Source organism: Oryctolagus cuniculus, chromosome 12, assembly GCF_051225735.1.
Source record: "Oryctolagus cuniculus isolate XC-2025 breed Fujian yellow rabbit chromosome 12, ASM5122573v1, whole genome shotgun sequence".
Taxonomy (NCBI): domain Eukaryota; kingdom Metazoa; phylum Chordata; class Mammalia; order Lagomorpha; family Leporidae; genus Oryctolagus; species Oryctolagus cuniculus.
The window spans coordinates 88,683,793-88,703,571 of NC_142878.1; the positions used below are offsets into that span (position 1 = coordinate 88,683,793).

The window sequence follows — 19,779 nt, forward strand, 5'->3', positions numbered from 1 at the left end:
AAGTGTGCTTGCCAGCCTTAAAGAGGATGTAGTCTGGGCAGACCTGCTACTCATTAACATTTGAAAAATCCATTTCTGTTTCTATTTCTATCAGTCCAGCCACTGAGAAGCAAGAAGCTCTGTAAGCGTATTATCTTCCAGGTGACGTAGTTAGATTAAATCCAGCAGCTAGCAGCTTCAGGTGGTGAGGGAAGCATTTCATTAGGCCCTGATGGGGAGCCAGGGGGAGCCACTGTAGCCCCTGCACTCCCAAGAGCTTGCATTGCAGTGGGAGGACCGTGCAGGTTTGTGTGCAGCTAGCTGTGAACAGCAGACCGAAATAAAGCTCTTCCTTTGTCTCACCCAGAACTTGGCCAAGTTTTAGTGACTTCAACTTGCGTGCCGTGAGGGAGGAAGGGGGCAGGTTTGGAGCAGTGGCTTTCAAATATGTTTCCCAGTGCTCCAGGGGTTCCCGGAAGTACTGCAGGGGAAAGCCGAGCAAACAGGCCAACCTCAGTCATGGTAGCTCTTTTTTTGTGTTTTATAAATTGGGGTTCTTGATAAAATTTCTTTTGCAAAGGAGTTTTAAAAATATTTGAATAGCCACTAATTGAGAGGAATATATTGACTTTTAGAAAACGCAAAGAAACAGAGAAGATTTGTGGAGAAAAAGAATAATGACAACATAAAAGGGCCACCTTGAGATTTAAATTAATTTCCTGGTGCTTTAAAGGGATATTTTCAGGGGTCCATGTAGCGGCGCAGGGCTTTAAGCCGCCCTTGTGATAATGCCGGCATCCCATATGGGAGCAGCTGTTTGAGTCCCTGCAGCTCTCCTGATCCAGCTCCCTGCTCATGTGCCTGGGAGAGCAGCAGAGAATGACCCAAGTGGGAGACCCAGATGAGGTTCTAGGCTCTTGGCTTCCGCCTGACCCAGCCTCTGCTATTGCAGCCATTTGAGAAGTGAGCCATGATGGGGGATCTTTCTTTCCCTCCCTCTTTCTGTATTACTCTGCCTTTCAAATAAGTAAATAAATAAATCATTTAAATAAAAGGATAAATTCAGAAATAGGTAACAATTCTTATATATGGATTTTTAGGGCGTTTTTAAAGCTTTAACTTTTTTTCTGAATTTGTAAAGTTTCCTGATGAAGGAAATTCTTTATTATACAGAAGTATAATAAATTTTTATGATTTTAAAGAAAAGTATTTTAATTAGTCATATGTTGTGAAGAGGCTTGACATTTTTTTTGCCCCTTTGGATGTACCTGCTTTTTTTAACCATTAAACATTTTTTAGAAATTTTACTTATCTGACAGGCAGAGAGAAAGAGAGAGGGAGACAGAGGGAACTCCTGGTCATTCTCCAAATGACCACAATTAGCCCTGGCTGAAGCTGGGAGCTGAGAACTTTATCTGGGTCTCCCACCTGAATGGCGAGGATCCAACCACTTGAGCCATCACCACTCCCTTGTGGGGTTCTCATCAGCAGGAAACTGGAATCTGGAGTAGAGCTGGGATTGGAACCCAGCACTCAGATATGAGATGCAGGCGTTCCAGCTAGTGTCTTAACCACATGCCAAATACCCACCCCAAGGGCTGTTTTTTTTTTTTTTCTTTTCTAGAAGATTTGTTTATTTTTATTTTATTTTTTAAAAAGATTTATTTATTTATTTGAAAGAGTTACAGAGAGAGGTAGAGACAGAGAGAGAGAGAGAGAGAAGTCTTCCATCCGCTGATTCACTCCGCAGATGGCTGCAACAGCTGGAGCTGCGCTGATCCGAAACCACGAGCCAGGAGCTTCTTCCAGGTCTCCCACTCGAGTACAGGGGCCCAAGGACTTGAGCCATCTTCTACTACTTTCCCGGGCCATAGCAGAGAGCTGGATCAGAAGAGGAGCAGCCAGGACTAGAACCGGCGCCCAGATGGGTTGCCAGCAGTTTAGGCCAGGGCTGTAACCTGCTGCACCACAGCGCCGGCCCCAGAAGATTTGTTTATTTATTTGAAAGTCAGAGTTAGAGAGCCGGGGAGAGATAGAGGTCTTCCACCTGCTGGCTCACTCCCCAAAAGGCCACAACAGCCAGGGCTAGGCTAGGCTGAAGCCAGGAGCCAGGAGCTTCATCCAGGTCTCCCACATGGGTGGCCAGGCCATCAGCAGGGAGCTGGATCGGAAGTGGAGTAGCTGGCACAGGAACTGGCGCCTTTTTGGGATGCCAACATCACAGATGGTGGCTTTACATGCTCCACCAAGCGCTGACCCCCTAAGACTGCTTTTGAGTGACCACACTGTTAAATGTGATTATCAGTTAAGTGTCTGTGCAGAATTTTCTGTAGCCCAGGAATAAATAAATACATGTCACCGAAATCTTAGTTTTCATTTGCTGTTTCTTCCTCCTTGAGCTGGTTTGACCTGTGTGAGTATAAAAACATTCCAGGAAAGAAGAAACTAGACGATACTGAGATGACTAGAGCAGCAGCTGAGTGGGCCTTCCAGCTCCGCTGCTTCCTGGGGTGGTCAGTCACGCTCTGCCAGGGTGATTTGTTCCCTTGGGTTTGTTAAGTCTGCACCTTGTGCCTTGAGGCTGTGAAAGGAAAGACTTGAAAACACACCTTGTGCACTAATTCTTCCTTGTCTGCTTCCCTATGGGGCAGGACCCCGGGCTGGTGAAGATCTGGGGCAGGTATTTGCATGGGTGCTCGGGAGCACCGAGGTAGGAAGAGGGTTGATACCGTCGAGCTGTGCCCCACTCACCCCTGTCCAGCGGTGACTGGCTTTTCACAGCGCTCTGTCTTGCTTTGCTTTTCAGCTCTGGCGAGCCTGAGGAAAGGATACCTGTTCATGTATAATCTCGTGCAGTTCCTGGGCTTCTCCTGGATCTTTGTCAACTTGACAGTGCGGTTCTTTATCTTGGGAAAAGGCAAGTAAGGCTAGCCTATTGCTGTGTCGTGGTACACCTTAATTCCCATGGCCTTGTGAAACAAGCAACTGGATACTCTTTCCACTTATCAAGTGAGGAAACAGGCCTAGGGCTGGCCAAAGACACATCCATGTAACTCCCTATGGGCACATCTTGGGCAAGCAGCCTTTTCTTTGTTCACTACTGGTTTGTTAGTAACTAAATAAATGCTGTCATACTTCCAGCCAAAGTTATGCATGCCCATGAGAGATTGACTTTCTTGAAGCCCAAATAGATTCTAAAGTGCACTGTCCTACAACAGAATGAAAAGATTATCATAAAGATATTAGTTCTTCCTCCATTAATTTGTATGTCTAACAGAATCCTGGCCAAAGCCAATGCCGATGGAAGATTTTTTGAGAATTTGATCTAAGGTATTCTGAAATATTTGGAAGAATAAATAGTTAATAAAATTGAAGGATGAAGGAACTCAAGAGAGCTGTTTTTCTACCAGATGCAAAAGTATGGTAATTAAAGTAGGTATAGCATTAGCATAAGAACAATCAGTAGAGCAGGTTAAGTGGTACATACCTAGCTTTTATCTATATCTGAATACATATGTGATAGAAGAGGAACCTTGAAACACTGGAAAAAGAAATGTTTTCCAGTTGATTTTTGGGATGGGAAATCCAGTATTTCCAAGGAAGCTTACCAAACTTTGGGTACAAGAAATCTGGCTCTTATACTGTATATAAAAAACAGAATTTGAGTCACCTACCAGAAAATTAAATCATGATGGAAGACACAGGTACATATTCATAAAGGTCTCATGTGGAAGGGTAGAACTTCCTAAATAAAAGTGCTAGACAGTGTTGTTTCTAAAAGGTTGATATATTTGACTATGAAATACCTAAATTCCTGTGTATCTGAAAGACCCCAGGTGAGACAGCGGTAAAGATGACGCGCATTTTAAGGTGGAAGGCAGCATGGGGATGGGGGTTGGTTTCTTTATATGTGATTTAAAAATGTGAAAATTGATATAAAAATGTGAAAATTCCACTCAACAGGTAAGTAAAGACATAGACAGGCAATTTGCATAAGAGCAAGTGAAACTAATTTCACATGTGGAAAAATGTTTAACCCAGTGATGGTGGAAGAATGAAAAATAAAGATGTTATTTTTGATTTGTCAGTTTTACAAAGAGCATGTGTTAAAATAGATGCAGCTGAGACTAGCGGAGGCCACCCAAGTCCAGCAGGTGTGCTTGTGGGAAGTCATTTGGCAAGCTGAACTCCTCGTATGTTCCCACCTGTTTATTTCACTTCTGGAAATACATTTTTTAAAAAAGATTTACTTACATGAAAGGCAGAGAGAGAGCGTGAGAGCAGGTACTTCCATCTACTGTCTCACTCCCCAAATGCCAAAGCCAGGAGACTGGAACTGAGTCTGGGGTCTCACATGTGGACCGCTTAGCTGCCTCCCAGGAGCATTAGCAGGAAGCTGGATTGGAAGCAGAGGTGGGACTCAGTCTCAGGCACTGATATGGGTGCAACCATCTCTCTACCTACTGTGGCACAATGCCTGTCCCTGGAATAATTTTTTTTTTTTTTAAAGATTTATGTATTTATTTGAAAGGCAGAGTTAGAGAGACAGAAGCAGAGAGAGAGATATCTTCCATCTCTGGTTCACTCCCCATATGGCTGCAATGGCCAGAGCTAGGCCAATCTGAGGCTAGGAGCCTGGAGCTTCCTGTGGGTCTCCTATGTGGGTGCAGGGGCCCAAGCACTTGCCATCTTCCACTGCTTTCCCAGTCTATAGCAGAGAGCTGGATCGGAAGTAGAGCAGCTGGGACTCGAATGGGCACCCTTATGGGATGACAGCACCGCAGGCAGCAGCTTTACCTGCTATGGCACAGCTTTGCCCCCCAGAATCTGTTTTAAAGAAAAATACTTATGGGAAAAGTTTTCCAAAAACATACGCATTAAGCCATTCTTTATTTTAGTGACAAACTAGAGACTACTTAAATGTCCATCAGTGAGGAATTGCTTTTTTTCCCCCTTGCATACTCATTGGAGTTCAGTGAAGGAAATATGATTTAGTGTTCATAATAACATGGGAAAATACAGTAGACTTAAAAAGTAATCTATAAATTCATTCTTCCAGTTTGATTATGTACATATAGAAAGGGGAAGAAACAGATATTCACAGAAAGATCAGAAGTGGGGGCTGGTGTTTTGGCACACTTGTGGCGCCAACACCCCTCAGAGTACCCATTCGAGGCCGGGTTACTCTGTTCATGATCCAGCTTCTTGCAAGTGCTCCTGGAAAGACAGTGGAAGTATTTGGGCCCCTGCCACCCTGTGGGCCACCAGGATGGAGTTCTTGCCTCCTGTCTTTGGCTTGTCCCAACCTGGCTGTCGCATACATTTGGGGAATGCAATGGGTGGAAACTCTCTTTTTCCTGGTGCCTGCCTGCCTCTCTGTTGGTCTGCCTTTGAAATAAATAAATAAATCTTTAAAAATAATCAGAAGGAATATACCGTTTTCAAATTGAATGTGGGTAGCTTAAAATTTTTGAAGTTTTTCTCTATTTTAAAATATGTGGGAGTATAAATATAATGAGAAATACGTGTATAAGTTACTTGAAAAGAGGGGGAAAAAGGCCTATAGGCTATTTTATTGTTCAGTCCTAAATTTTCCTAGCTGAGGTTTAGAGGCGGTGAATGGTGGTTAGCTCTGGAGTGGAGAAAGGAGGTACATGTCTCCTGCCTCCCCCACAGCCGGGCCGGGGACAGCTTTCCAGCTGTCCAGTGCCTTGAACTCCTGTGGGGCCAGACATATTCTGATGATTGATTTAAAGAAACAAGGGCGGTCTCAGACAGCTACCCTCAGACTACAGCCTCTGTTAGCCTGGATAATCCCGAGTCCCCTGGAGAGGAAAGAGGGACGTTCAGGTGCCTGCTGGCTGGGCTACTGCGTTACCTAGGTCAGGTGTTTAACAAAAGCTGCCTGCATTGCGCCTTTCTATTTGGGCTCTGAGCCTCTTCCTGCCCACCTGCTGGCAGGGAGCTGCTGGTTAATCCTTCAAAGGTGAGCTAATCACCGAGGCTTGTGGTGCAGTTTTCTCCTTTCAGATGAAGATGAGGCTAAATGGCCCATCCCACACACGTGTGTGTCTTTTAGTGTAAACACGTGCTTGATGAACTTAGGCTAAGTGGGAAGTGGCAGCAAACTCTCAGACTATTCTCAATTGAAGTAATTTTACCAGGTAGGCTTTATTATATGGAAACATTTTGTACTCTTACATGTTTGACTGCTTCTACTTTTTCTTTTTCTTTTTTTTTTAAATTTATTTATTTGAAAGGCTGTGCAGCAGAGAATGGGAGAGACAGATTGAGAGAGATCTTCCATCTGCTGGTTCAGTCCCCAGGCGGCTGCAACAACCAGTTCTGGGTCAGGCTGAAGCCAGGAGCTAGAAACCCCATTCTGGTCACCTTTGTGGGTGCAGGCACACAAGCACTTGGGCCGTCACGTTGCTGCTTTTCCAAAAGCATAGCGGGAGGGTTGGATCAGAGGAGGAGAAGCTGGGACTCAGACTTGGAAACCATGCGTTAGAGAACAGCCTTGGTCATGAGGTGTGGTTTTTTTTGTTTGTTTTTTGTTTTTTTTTGCTTATCTAAGTTTAAAATGTTTTCCATTACGGTAGATTCTTTTTCACTTTTTAAGATTTTTATTTATTTATTGAAAGGCAGAGTTACACAGAGAGAGAAGGAGATGCAGAGAGAGAGAGAGAGAGGTCTTCCATCCACTGGTTTACTCCCCAGATGGCCACAATGGCTGGAGCTGAGCCCATCCAAAACCAGGAGCCAGGAGCTGCTTCTAGGTCTCCCACGCAGGTGCAGGGGTCCAAGGACTTGGGCCATCTTTTACTGCTTTCCCAGGCCACAGCAGAGAGCTGGATCAGAAGAGGAGCAGCTGGGACTAGAACCTGGCGCCAATATGAGCTGCCGGTGCTGCAGGCGGAGGATTAACCTACTGTGCCGTAGCATAGCCCCAAGGTAGATTCTCAGAATAAGAATTAATAGGTCTAAAGATGCAAGTGGCGCATAGGCATTTGGTTAAGTGATCAAGATGCCACATTCCGTATCAGAGTGCTTGGGTTGAGTCCTGACTCCACGTCCAATTCCAGCTTCCTGCTCGTGTGCGCCTTGGGAGGCAGCCGATGGTGGCTCAAGTACTTGGGTCCCTGTCGCCTTCATGAGACACCTGTATTGAATTCCAGGCTCCTGCTTTGGCTTTGGCCCAGCTCCAGTCATTTTGGCCATTTGGGGAGTGAACCAGCAGATGGAAGATCTCTCTGACTCTCTCTCTCCCTTTCTCTCTCTGTAGCTCTGCTTTTCATATAAATAGATAAATCTTTAAAAAGATTACATTCAGTATATGTGATGCAGTTAAATGAGGTAGCATCTGAAGAGAATTACCAGTGTCTGATGCGTAGTTTTTCTTAGGATAGTGAACTGAATGAAGTCCAGAGTGCTTTATCCTAGGCCTTTAGAGAATGAGGAAGGCACACAGGGCTTATGTGGTAGCTTTCTAGAGAGGCCTGCCTGCCTCTGGCTTAGCTTAGGAACGTGGCTCGCTGGCCGCTCGACCTTTCCAGAAGCTCCTTGCACGGAGGGCCCCGTCCAGCGTGCAGGTGGTTTACCTGGCGTGCTTGTGCCCGCAGAGTCTTTCTACGACACGTTCCACTCCGTGGCCGACATGATGTATTTCTGCCAGATGCTGGCAGTGGTGGAAACCATCAACGCAGCGATTGGAGTCACCAAGTCGCCGGTGATGCCGTCTCTCATCCAGGTATCGGTTAGCTGGGCTCGGAGCGGGGAGTCAAAGCTGGCAGTATTTGTCCAGCCGGGACATCAGCCTCAGTGAGAACACCGGTTCGCACAGAGATAGTGTGGTTTTACCTGAATAAGAGGAAAATTATAAGCCGCAGGGGTGTTTTCAGGAGGCTGACCATTGCAGGTCTCTTTCATTATTTGCAACACCCTCATGAAATTACCTGGTTATGGAAAGAGCTTGGAAACTTAGCAAGTTTGATTCTCAGGGCAGAAAAACCTGTCTTAGATTGCTTAGAAATGCACTTGGGCTCTTCCCCCACGGTTGACATGAGGCAGCGACACCCTTGAATGCTGTCGCTCTGGGCTTCCTTCCCTGCACATGGTGGCTTTTCTGAGTGGGTGTGGGGAGTCCCCCCCGCTCGCCCCCGTCCATCTGCATAGTTTCCGGATCCTTGGAAGAGTGGGGGCATGGCGGTCTGCATCCTCCTCGCCCCGTTTCTTGGCTGTGTAGTAGCGTACCATTAAGTGCCTCCTACCCAGATGCGGGGTGACCCCAAGACTCCTGGTTATTAGTCTCTTCTGGAGAACCCTTTGCCTGGTTGTCCCTTTTTCTCTATAACACCTGTGGCGTTCTAGCAGTGTTGGTTATGAAGTTAGTTAGCCTTGTGGTTCGGGGTTTCTTGCTTTTGGAAAGAGACTGTTTTGTTTTAAAAATAAAAGAGTGTAGTAAGTTAGCTCACTAATACAGAATAATACTCTGTGTGTGTCAAAGATGATTAAAAACAAGCCTTGGGGGCCAGCACCATGTCACTTGGTTAATCCTCTGCCTGCGGCGCTGGCATCCCATATGGGCACTGGATTCTAGTCCTGGTTGCTCTTCTTCCAGTCCAGCTCTCTGCTGTGGCCCGGGAGGGCACTGGAGGATGGCCCAAGTGCTTGGGCCCTGCATGAGAGACCAGGAGAAGCACCTGGCTCCTGGCTTCGGATCGGTGTAGTGCTGGCCATTGCGGCCTTTTGGGGAGTGAACCAGCGGAAGGAAGACCTTTCTGTCTGTCTGTCTCTCTCACTAACTCTGTCAAAAAAAAAAAAAAAAAAAAAAGTTCTCCTTGGTGAAAATAAATTAAAAAAAAAAAAAGCCTTAAAATGGGATTTGTCAGTACCGTCACAGTGCCTGGCTCCAAGGAAAGTCTTCCCCGTGGGGACGGCAGTGTGAGGGAAGCCCCTGAGGTTGGGCAGTGCCTTGGGATTCGGCAGGGCTGCTTTGTTTCGACACTGGAGCCAAATTGACCACAGCAGGTTTTTTGGATCAGTTGATATATGTTGAGCACTTGCTGTGTGCACATGAAAAGTAGTCACAGCCCATGAGGACCTGAGCAACAACCAGAATGCAGTTTCCTAGGTAGCAGATGTGGGAGTGGGTAGAAAAGAACACCAGGGGCCCAGGAAACCAGGCACAAATGGGTACTTCTTTTTACGGTCCTTTGAGGAGAGTTCAGAGAGTTAGAGACCCAGTATCTAGCCTAAGTGGGGTGATAAGAAACGTCTTCTGTTATAAAGTAATCACCAGGGACTCATAAGTGTGTTTACCTGGCTTGCAAAGACGGCTGAGAGCTTCTGTCTGAGGAAACGGGCAGCTTATGTGGCTTATGTGACTGTCCTGCGGAGAATGCTAACTGAGATAGGAGGGACACCAGTGCACGGGTGACAGCAGCCTCCAGGTGAAGTGACTGCTGGAGCCTACCTAGGTGACCTGAGCATTGGTACTGCATTTTGCAAAACCAGATACACTTAAACTTGTTTTACGGTGTAGGAGACACACAAACTCAGACCCTGATAGAAGCGGGCAGTCTAGTAAGAGACCTTCCCTGGTAAGGCAGATGACAAAGAACTGCATATAAGGTGGATTAGAAATAATCCTTGAGTCTGTTAAGAAAACAATCGTCGCAGATGCCAGTGCTGCCAGAGGCTGGGCGAGTGCTCTAAGGATGCAGAACCGTCAGCATGTCTTTCTTTTTTTTTTTTAAAGATTTATTTTATTATTTGAAAGACAGTTACAGAGAGAGCTAGAGACAGAGAGAGAGGTCTTCCATCGGCTGATTCATTCCCCAGATGGCCGCAACGGCTGGAGCTGCACCGGTCCGAAGCCTGGAAGCCAGGAGCTTTCTTCCAGATCTCCCACGTGGGTGCAGGGGCCTGAGTGCCTGGGCCACCTTCCACTGCTTTCCCAGGCCATAGCAGAGAGCTAGATTGGAAGAGGAGCAGCTGAGACTCGAACCGGTGCCCATGTGGGATGCCGACGTTTCAGGCCAGGGCTTTAACCTGCTGTGCCACAGTGCTGGCCCCAGCATGTCTTTCAAATGGATTTGTGATGTGAACATCTCCAGCTCAAGCCAGCATTGTGGTGCTGCAGGTTCAACTGCCGCTTGGGACACTGGCATCCCGTATCCGAGTGCCAATTTGAGCCTTGACCCCGGCTGCTTGGCTCCCCCCCTCTTCTTTCTGCTCTGCTTCTTCTTCTTCTTCTTCTAATTCCTGAAATATTTTATTGTAGCATAAAAATCCAACAGTTTCCAAAGTGTGGTTCTGTTTTTCCTCCGTCAAAACCAGAATCGCTCCTCTTCAACTGCAGAACTTATAAATGAGATACTTAACTGCATAAATATTGGTTAATAAATATTGGTTACTGCATTTGGAAATACAGTTTGTGATATCTTTGATTAAATTTATTTGTTTTTTTTTTGAGGTTTTCACGTGAGGATAAAATGAACACAGCTAGGACTGATAAGTTGTTAGGGAATATTCCTTAATTTTAACAGCAGAAGAAATGCAGAGCAACATGAGTGCACGAATACTACTGGGAGACCCATTAGGGCTCCTCAGTAGTCACGTGTATGTTATCAGTTCCTACAGACCATTACTGTTGGATAACTTTTTTCCACATTCTGAAGTATCCAGGTATCCATCTCAGTACCTGTACATTAATCTCTCAGTATAATAACTGCATAGTTTCACCCATGAAAGCTTTTAGAGTAGATTTACATTTATAGAAATGTTGAGAAGATAATAGAGTTTCCCTATACCCTATGCCGAATATCTCCTGTTATTAAAATATCCCCTTACTACAATTTGCTACAATTGATTACCCACTGTTGATGCATTGCGATTAAACCGAAGTCCATGGTTTATTCCGATGTGCTAGTTCAGGCTTCATGTCCTCCTTCTGCTGAGATCCCATTCAGGATTTCATGTTACATTTAGCTCATGTCCTCTGGGATTCTTGGCTCTGAGTTTCCCCGACTTGCCTTCTTTTTCATATCTTGCCAGTTTTGAGGACAAGTGCTTGGGTATTTTGTAGAATATCCCTCAACTGAAAATTTTCTGATCTTTTTTTTCTCATGATCAACCAAGGTTATGAGTTTTGTGGAGAAAAAACCACAGAAGTAAAGTGTTAGAATCATCATGACTATACTTTTTTTTTTTTAAGACTTATTTATTTGAAAGAGTTTCAGAGAGAGGCAGAGAGAGAGAGAGAGAGAGGTGTTTTCCATCTGCTGGTTCACTCCCCATATGGCCGCAATGGCCGGAGCTGCGCTGATCTGAAGCCAGGAACCAGGAGCTTCTTCTGGGTCTCCCACGTGGGTGCAGGGGCCCAAGCACTTGGGCCATCTTCCACTGCTTTCCCAGGTGCATTAGCATGGAGCTGGATCACAAGTGGAGCAGTTGGGACTCGAACCAGCGCCCATATGGGATGCCAGCACTGCAGGTTTTACCCTCTACACCACAGTGCTGGCGCCACGACTATACTGTTAACATGACTTAGAAATTGTGGATGTTAACGTTGATGAGCTGAAGTAGCGAGCGTCAGGCTTCTGCAAAGGCTCTCAGACTTAAAATTCGGGTTCCTCAGAGCCAGTAACCTACAATCTGGACTCCTGCCGCTTGACGCCCTTTGTTGAGTCTGTCATCTGGGCCAGGAAACTTAACATCTGTTAAAAGCATATTGCAGAAATGCAGCTTGTGCTCCACGGTGCTGAAATGCATCCGTTCCCTAACGCAACACAAGCCTGTTGTGAGAGAAAGTAATCTCTGAGTTCTTTCCCTAAGATAAATTTTGTCAGAAGGACAAGAGTGTTTACCATGTACCTCTCTGTAGCCATGTATAAGCTTTTGGCCATGTTTTCCTTTAAATCTATTTTAACCTCATAAAGGTAGAAATACATACCTCTTTCAACTTGTAATGTGTCAAATGTGTGTGTTGCTTTGTAGTTTAATGGCACTGCTGTCTAGAAAGCTCTGTTTGGAAACAAGAAATATATTTCCTAGTGACTGGAACATATTTCAGCTGAAGCAGCAAGTTGGTTATAAGGCCCTAGGTAAATTTCAGAAAATAGGAAGCAAGCCAATGAAACAGAAGCGTAGCAGGCCTCTCAGGCTAACCAAAGCTTCGTGTCTTTCTCATTTTGCTTTCGTGAGTCCCACAGAGTAAATGATGTTGCTCAAAGTGAAATGTAGCCCTGTATTTTCACTCATTCTTTCAACAGATGCTGGATTCAGATCAAGCTCAAGTTTCAGAGCCACCCTGTCCACATCAGTGACAAAATGATTACATTGTGTGTTGCTATTTTGCTTTAAATTCTGTTCTGCTCCTGATGCAGCTTCCTGCTAATGCTCCTGGAAGGCAGCAGATAATGGCCCACGTGGGCCTTTGCACGCATGTGAGAGACCCTTGGTGGAGCTCCTGGCTCCTGGCTTCAGCCTCGTCCAGCTCTGGCTGTTGCAGCCATTTGGGGAGTGACCCAGTGGATGGAAGACCTCATTTCTTTCTGTGTGTCCCTCCCTCTGAGACTCTGCCTTCCCAATTATTATTTATTTATTTAAAGTTCCCAAGCTTAGTCTACTTAAAGCGTACCTGTCCTGCTGGTTGTCCTCAGATGCTGGCAGCGGCACACACGAATGTCTTCTGGAAATAACAACCTTGTCCAGGCCTCAAAATTCACACAGATCTGTTTCCAACGAGAGTCGTCGGATTGTGAACCAAAGGAGCAAGGCTTTGTGGGCAAGAACCAGCAGGAACAGCAGACTGTAGAAACAGCCCCACAGGAGTTCAGATACTAGAATTATCTGCCGTGGAGTGGGAAATAGTCAAGCTTAACGAGTGCTTGATTGATCAGGAAACTAAAGATAATGATCAGTTCTGAAAAGGAGGCGAGTGGAATGTCTGTTAATGGCAGATACAGTCATCAAATTTTAACACTGAATGGATAGTTTAGTAGTAGATTAGACACAGCTGAAGAGATAATTAATGAACTGTTTGAGATGCAGGAAGGAATACAGAGCATAAAAAGTAAATACACAGGCATACTTGTCTTGAATGGTAGGTAAGGTAGTATTCCAGTGCTGTTAGCGTGCTGTAACACTGATGAATCACACTAAGTGAAGTAGACCCATCACAGCAAGACGAAGACTGTGTGATTCCGCTTAAATGAGTGATTCATACTAATCACAATCATAGAGACAGAAAGCAGAGTGGTGGTCGCCGGGGGCTGGGGAGTGGGCAGTTACCATGTGATGAATCAGTCTCAGTCCCCCCCCCCCCCCCCAGTGTGATAAACTTATTTACAAAGTGAGAAAAATACACAGGCTCATTAGGGCTTTATTTAGGCCTGTTTAATTCTCAAAGAAAGGGAATTATCATACCCTGCTCAGCTCATCCTGAGTGCACAAGGAGAACTTTTTTTTTTTTTTTTTTTAAAGATTTTATTTGAAAGGCAGAGTTATAGAGAGGCAGAGAAGGAGAGAAAGAGAGAAAGTGACAGAGAGGTCTTTCATCCACTGGTTCACTCCCCAGATGGCTGCAATAGCAGGAGCTGCGCCAATCAGGAGCCAGGAGCTTCTTTCGGGTCTCCCACATGGGTGCAGGGGCCCAAGGTCTCCCTTAGACCTTTTGTTCTGTCTCTCCCTCTCACTGTCTATAACTCTAATTCTCAAAATAGATAAAATCTTTAAAAAAAAAAAAAAGCAAGGGTTCAGGAATATTATTTTCAAGAAGGACTTAGTTGGGGGATTATTGTACAAGAAATCAAAATGTGACAAGCATTTGGAAGTTAACGTGGTATGGTACGAAGATAGCACAGAGACTACAGAGTAAAACCCAGCTCTGCTGAGAGGGACGTGTACAGCAGTGACAGTGGCACCTGGACACAGTGGGATTTCAGAAGGTGAAACTGCTGGTGAGGACCGCGTGCCCATGAAGGAAAGGGGCGGGCTGCTTCCCACGAGACCCGTGCGGGACAGCCACGCGTGTTCGTGTCCTGCTTTCTAGAAGGCTGGTCTCGGCAGTTTGAATGTGCGTGTATTCACAGCTGTTACATATCACATGCACAGAAGTGTCTCTGTCCAGCAAGACCGGCTTGGGCGCTTTAATTTGTTCCGAAACTGGAACAGGATTAACCCAGTCAGGCTCAGGATTTCCATTTACTTTGCATTTGGTAGGGTTAGGTTTCAGGTAAAAAAAAATTATATTAACTTTTTTTCCCCCCTCTCTTTTTGATCTTTTTAACAGCTTCTAGGAAGAAATTTCATTTTGTTTATCATCTTTGGCACCATGGAAGAAATGCAAAACAAAGCTGTGGTTTTCTTTGTGTTTTATTTGTGGAGCATAATAGAGATCTTCAGGTGGGTAGACATGCCAGGGGCACGTTGGCGAGCTGCTCGTGTGCTCGCTCGCTCGCTCTCCCTCTCGCTCTCCCTCTCTTTCTCCCTCTCTCTGGAATACCTCTCTTCATGAGGGAGTTGGGGTCTTAGCCAGAGTGTCATTGAGTTTGGATTCAGATCATGTCTACATGGAGAATTCTAGATGTGTCTATGTGTTCTACAAGGGTGAGGCAGATTCGGTTTTTTAATTTTAAATTTTTAAACTTGTTTTTATCCAGTTTACTTGACAGAGATAGACAGACTGACAGCCATCTCTCATCTTCTGGTTCACTGCCCAAATGCCCACAGCAGCCAGGGCAGGGCCAGCCCAGAGGCAGAAGCTGGTAACTCCATCCAGGTCTACCGGAGGGGTGGAAGGGACCCGACCCCGAGCTCTCACCTGCTGCCTCCTAGTGTTCCATCAGCAGCGGATCTGGGAGCGGAGCCGGCACGTGAAGGCTGGCACTCCAGCGTGAGGTGCAGGTGTCTCAGTGGTGCCTACCCCAGGGCAGATTTTTCAAAAAGCAGTCACTGGACCATATACAGCCTGGTGGGCACTAGCAGCAGAAAGAGGGAAGCAGCGAGGTGAAGGCCCGCCCTAGTGTGACTTGGGTCCCTGCTGTCTTGTTAGAAAGGCCTGAGACTCACCCACCTGGGAGAGGCCTTGAGAGGACTGAAAAGCTGTGGCGTGGAAGGAGCAGTCCAGGCTGCAGGGAACCAGCCGAGACCAGCCTCTAGAAAATGACCCACGTTTTAAATTGGCTCTTACCTGATTTTTCCTTTCTCAGTTGTTAATAGAAGAAATGCCTTTTTAAAAAGGGACCCAGGAGCCAGTGACGTGGTGCACCAGGTTAGGCTACTGCCTGTGTCGCCAGCATCCCACGTGGGCACTGTTTTGAGTCTCAGCTGCTCCACTTCTGATCCAGCTGCCAGCTAATTTGCCCGGGAAGGCAGTGGAGGATGGCCCGAGTGCTTGGGCCCTGCACCCACATGAGGGTGTGTGAAGCTCCTGTCTTTGGGCCGACTTAGCCCTGGCCATTGTGGCCATTTGGGGATTGCAGTGAATGGTAGAGCTCTCTGTAACTTTGCCTTTCAAATAAATAAGTGAATGAATCTTTAGAAAACAATTTAACAATCGGCCTAAGTAAAGTGCAACTACTTTCATTCTTCTGCACCACACTGTGCGTGTTCCATGTTTGTTCCCTTTCCAGTCGAGTGTGAGGCAGGGGTTTTCCATGCTGACTCCTTAGCTCTGGTCTTGGTGTTCTTTTTTTTTTTTTTTTTTTTAATTCATTTATTTGAAAGAGTTACACAGAGAGAGAAGGAGAAGGAGAGGCAGAGAGAAGGAGAGAGGGGTCTTCCATCCGCTGGTTCACTCTCCAGTTGGCCACAATGGCTGGAGCTGTGCCAGGAGCCAAGAGCTTCTAACGGGTCTCCCACGTGGGTGCTGGGCCCAAGGACTTGGGCCATCTTCTACTGCTTTCCCAGGCCGTAGCAGAGAGCTGGATCAGAAGTGGAGCAGCCAGGCTTTGAACTGGCGCACATATGGGATGCCGGCACTGCAGGCAGCGGCTTTGCCTGCTATGCCACAGTGCCAGTCCTCGGTCTTGGTGTTCTTGGGGCAGCGTTCATAGCGGAGAAGGAGAGCAGGCGGCAGCATCCTGCAGTTGGGATGTAGCCGTGGGCCGTGTCTCGCAGCTCTGACTACTCTGCAGAACTGCTAATACAAAGATGGAGCAGATTCAAGGGCCCTCTGGTAACCTGTCCTCTTTGGAGGGAGACGGAGCTCTTCTCTGTGTCATCTGTTTCTCAATAGTGTGGTTTTGTCTGTATCCCAGGGGCTGGGTGTTCTTTTGATAACAGTTCATTCGCCTGGAGACATTGTCCGCCATCTTTATCCTTCTGGAGATCAGAACTAGGAACGAAACCACAAAGCTGTGAGCTCCCCACCCGTATCTGAGCAAACAGGGTTCCTTGGAGACTTACACTTTGTCTGCCCTTAAGGAGCCGTCACATCCCGTGAAGATTTAGGAGTAGCACGATGAGGGTCTGTGGGAGGGTAGCTGGGACTCGCCGTGCTGTTGTGAGAACGCGTGGGCGGCTGGTTCAGAAGCGATCAGCGCGCACACACGCGGTGCTGCTCGGGGTCGCGCCCAGCACCAGAGGTGGCTTCTGAGCCGGGACCGCTGTTCTCGCAGGTACCCCTTCTACATGCTGGCCTGCCTCGACATGGATTGGAAGGTGCTCACGTGGCTGCGCTACACCGTGTGGATTCCCACCTATCCCCTGGGGTGCCTGGCTGAAGGTATTTGCTGCCACTCCCGGTTTCCGGGGACTAAGGGCCAGCCTTCCTCCCCTCTCCAGCCTGCGTCTGAGAAGTCAGCGTTCGTCCTTGTGGCTCCCTTCCGTCATACTCCCGCTGCCCGGAATGTCCAGGGAAGCCGCTGCTTGTGGGAGGTCTGGAAGCTGCGTGGTCCGCGCCGCGTGCTGCCCTGGAAGCAGGCTCTCTCCGCCGCCTGCCTCGCGTGCTGACGACACCTCGGGAGCGGCGGGCGGCGGTTTCTCTGCGCTCCGCAGAGCGGGAAGCTGAGGCCCACTGTCCTGACTGCTGCTCCTTCATCTCTGTTGGCAGTGTGGAAGCTGGGGGAAGGGAGAGGCGCGCGCGCTCGGGAGGAGGGCGGGGGCTGGGCTGGCACCGCTGCACGCTCTGCCCTGTGGCTGAGGCGCTGTGTTTGCTTCCAGCTGTGTCTGTGATTCAGTCCATTCCGGTGTTCAACGAGACGGGCAGGTTCAGCTTCACGTTGCCTTACCCCGTGAAGATCAAAGTCAGGTTCTCCTTCTTTCTTCAGATTTATCTTATAATGCTATTTCTAGGTAAGTATTCTCTAACAGACCTTCCCCTCCGCGTTCCGGGGCAGAGCTAAGTGCCTGGGAGGTTCAGAGTCCTCATCTCCAGGCACAGGGCTGTTGGGTGGAGTGGGGCGGCCTGTGATAGACCCACTGCACAGGGTGGGTGGGGTGGGGCGGCCTCCCCAGTGCTCCCGGTCATGGGGGACGTCACGGGCGGGCTGGCTCTCGTTGAGAAGCATCGAGGCGCTTCACTCGCAGTCATCCCTCCACCGCTGACGGAGGCGGCCCTATGGCGGGTGGCCAGGAAGAGGAAGGGCGCAAAGGCCTCTGAGCAGCCCCCGGCTGTCCTAGAGCCCACTCCCCAGGGAAGGAGCCCAGCCGCTCACGTCAGACCGGTTTGCTTATCAGTTCATGTTGGTATAAAGTCCTAACTCCTGTCTTAACTCATAAGAACTAAATTAAGGGCGGGGGGGGGGGGGGGGATGTAAAACTAAAGCATTACAAGTGAGAAAAAAATTTTTTTAATATTTATTTATTTATTTGAAAGTCAACGTTACACAGAGAAGGAGAGGTCTTCCGTCCGCTGGTTCACTCCCCAATTGGTAGCAACGGCCAGAGCTACGCATATCCACAGTCAGGAGCCAGGAGCTTCTGGGCCTCCCACGCGGGTGCAGGGGCCCAAGCACTTGGGCCATCTTCTACTGCTTTCCCAGGCCATAGCAGAGAGCTGGATCGGAAGTGGAGCAGCCAGGACTTGAACTGGCGCCCATATGGGATGCCGGTACTGTAGGCAGCAGCTTTACCTGCTGTGCCACAGTGTCTGCCCCTCACTGTTGATTTATAGATTTCTCCTTGTTCTGTTTCACAGAAGACCTGAAGTGACCCAAGTATAGCTGTCTGGTCTCCTAGTAACAGAAGGCCATGGCAGCAGCTGGTTGCCCATTGCTGTGTAACAAGTTAGCTCAAAACTCAGCAGCTAAAAAGACATTGCCCACGTCGCCTCGTCTCTGAGGGTCGGGGAATGGCCTAGCTGGGTGGCTCTGGCTCAGGGTCTCTCCTGAGGTTTGTCAAGCTGGCCGCAGGGCTGTAGTTTGTGTAGACTCGCCTGGGGTTGGAGGGTCTGCTCCAAGCCCACCCCTGTGGCTGTTGCTGGGAGGCTGGCGTTTCTGGCCACAGTACCTCCCTGTGTGGCTGCTCGTGACCTGGCTTCCTCCAGAGCAAGTGAACAGAGAACCAGGATCTCAGCTGTGCTGTGCCATGCAGACCAGCCGCGAGGGGCAGCACAGGGATATGAAATAGGAGGCCGTGGTCATTGGAGATTATTTTATTTTAGATTTATTTATTTGAAAGGCCGAGTTACGGAGAGGAGACACACAGGGAGAAAGACAGAGACAGATCCGTCCGCTGGTTCACTCCCCAAATGGCTGCAATGGCCGGGGCTGGGCCAGGCTGAAGTAAGAAGCCTGGAACTCCATTCAGGTCTCCCACATGGGTGCAGGGACCCAAGTACTTGGGCCATCATCCGCTGCCTTCGCAGGTGCATTAGCAGGGAGCTGGACTGGAAGTGGGGCAGCCTGGGACTTGAACTGGCATCTTTTGGGATGCTGGTGTTGCAGGTGGAGGCTGTTCCTGCTGTGCCCTGCCACCGGCCCCTGGCAGTTATTTTCGAGGCTGGCTTCCCAGGCCAGAGAGACGCGCTCAGGCAGTAAGCCTGCGAAGCCGGAAAGCCCAGTGGGCTTGCTCACTTAGTGCAGGGTCGAAGAGACCTACACCCTCGAGGAGTTCCTCGGGGCAGCACATGGCAGCTGGGCAGTTAAACAGTAGATTTATAGGGGTCTAGGTCATTTGTGAAAGGCTCACTTTTATTCCATTTCTTACTTTCAGCAAAGTATATAATCCATATCAGAAATATTTCTGGCCAAGCCGGTGCCGCGGCTCACTAGGCTAATCCTCCGCCTTGCGGCGCCGGCACACCGGGTTCTAGTCCCAGTCGGGGCGCCGGATTCTGTCCCGGTTGCCCCTCTTCCAGGCCAGCTTGCTGCTGTGGCCCGGGAGTGCAGTGGAGGATGGCCCAGGTACTTGGGCCCTGCACCCCATGGGAGACCAGGATAAGTACCTGGCTCCTGCCATCGGATCAGCGCAGTGCGCCGGCCGCAGCGGCCATTGGAGGGTGAACGAACGGCAAAGGAAGACCTTTCTCTCTCTCTCTCTCTCTCACTGTCCACTCTGCCTGTCAAAAAAAAAAAAATATTTCTGGCCAAAAATGTTGAAATGTTTGTCTCTTGGAGAGAGTAGGCTTGGCTTTGGAAAATGCACTCACTAAAAGCCATATAAATCCAGTGTTGTATTAGCGTGGCCTCATGAACTGGGCGTGATGAAAGTGAAGAAGAAGAAGGATTCTGAGAGAGACAGTACCGCGTCTCCCTGAAGGAGTTCAGAGCTGTCGTGGTGCCTGCTCGCTCTTGGATCTTTGGGTTATTTTTACTGCCGCATACTCTGACCTGCCAGGTTTTATGCTCATAT

At 48.1% G+C, this 19,779-nt stretch overlaps 1 protein-coding gene across 1 annotated transcript in view; it reads left to right on the forward strand.

Annotated features, from left to right (window-relative positions):
* HACD3 (3-hydroxyacyl-CoA dehydratase 3) overlaps positions 1–19,779 on the forward strand; it is a 48,030-nt gene that overhangs the window by 26,296 nt on the left and 1,955 nt on the right. Inside the window, exons 6-10 of the mRNA XM_002717945.6 lie at positions 2,786–2,896; positions 7,602–7,729; positions 14,276–14,388; positions 16,605–16,711; positions 17,149–17,280. Coding sequence (XP_002717991.1) covers positions 2,786–2,896; positions 7,602–7,729; positions 14,276–14,388; positions 16,605–16,711; positions 17,149–17,280 — 591 coding nt within the window. The remainder of the gene's footprint in view (positions 1–2,785; positions 2,897–7,601; positions 7,730–14,275; positions 14,389–16,604; positions 16,712–17,148; positions 17,281–19,779) is intronic.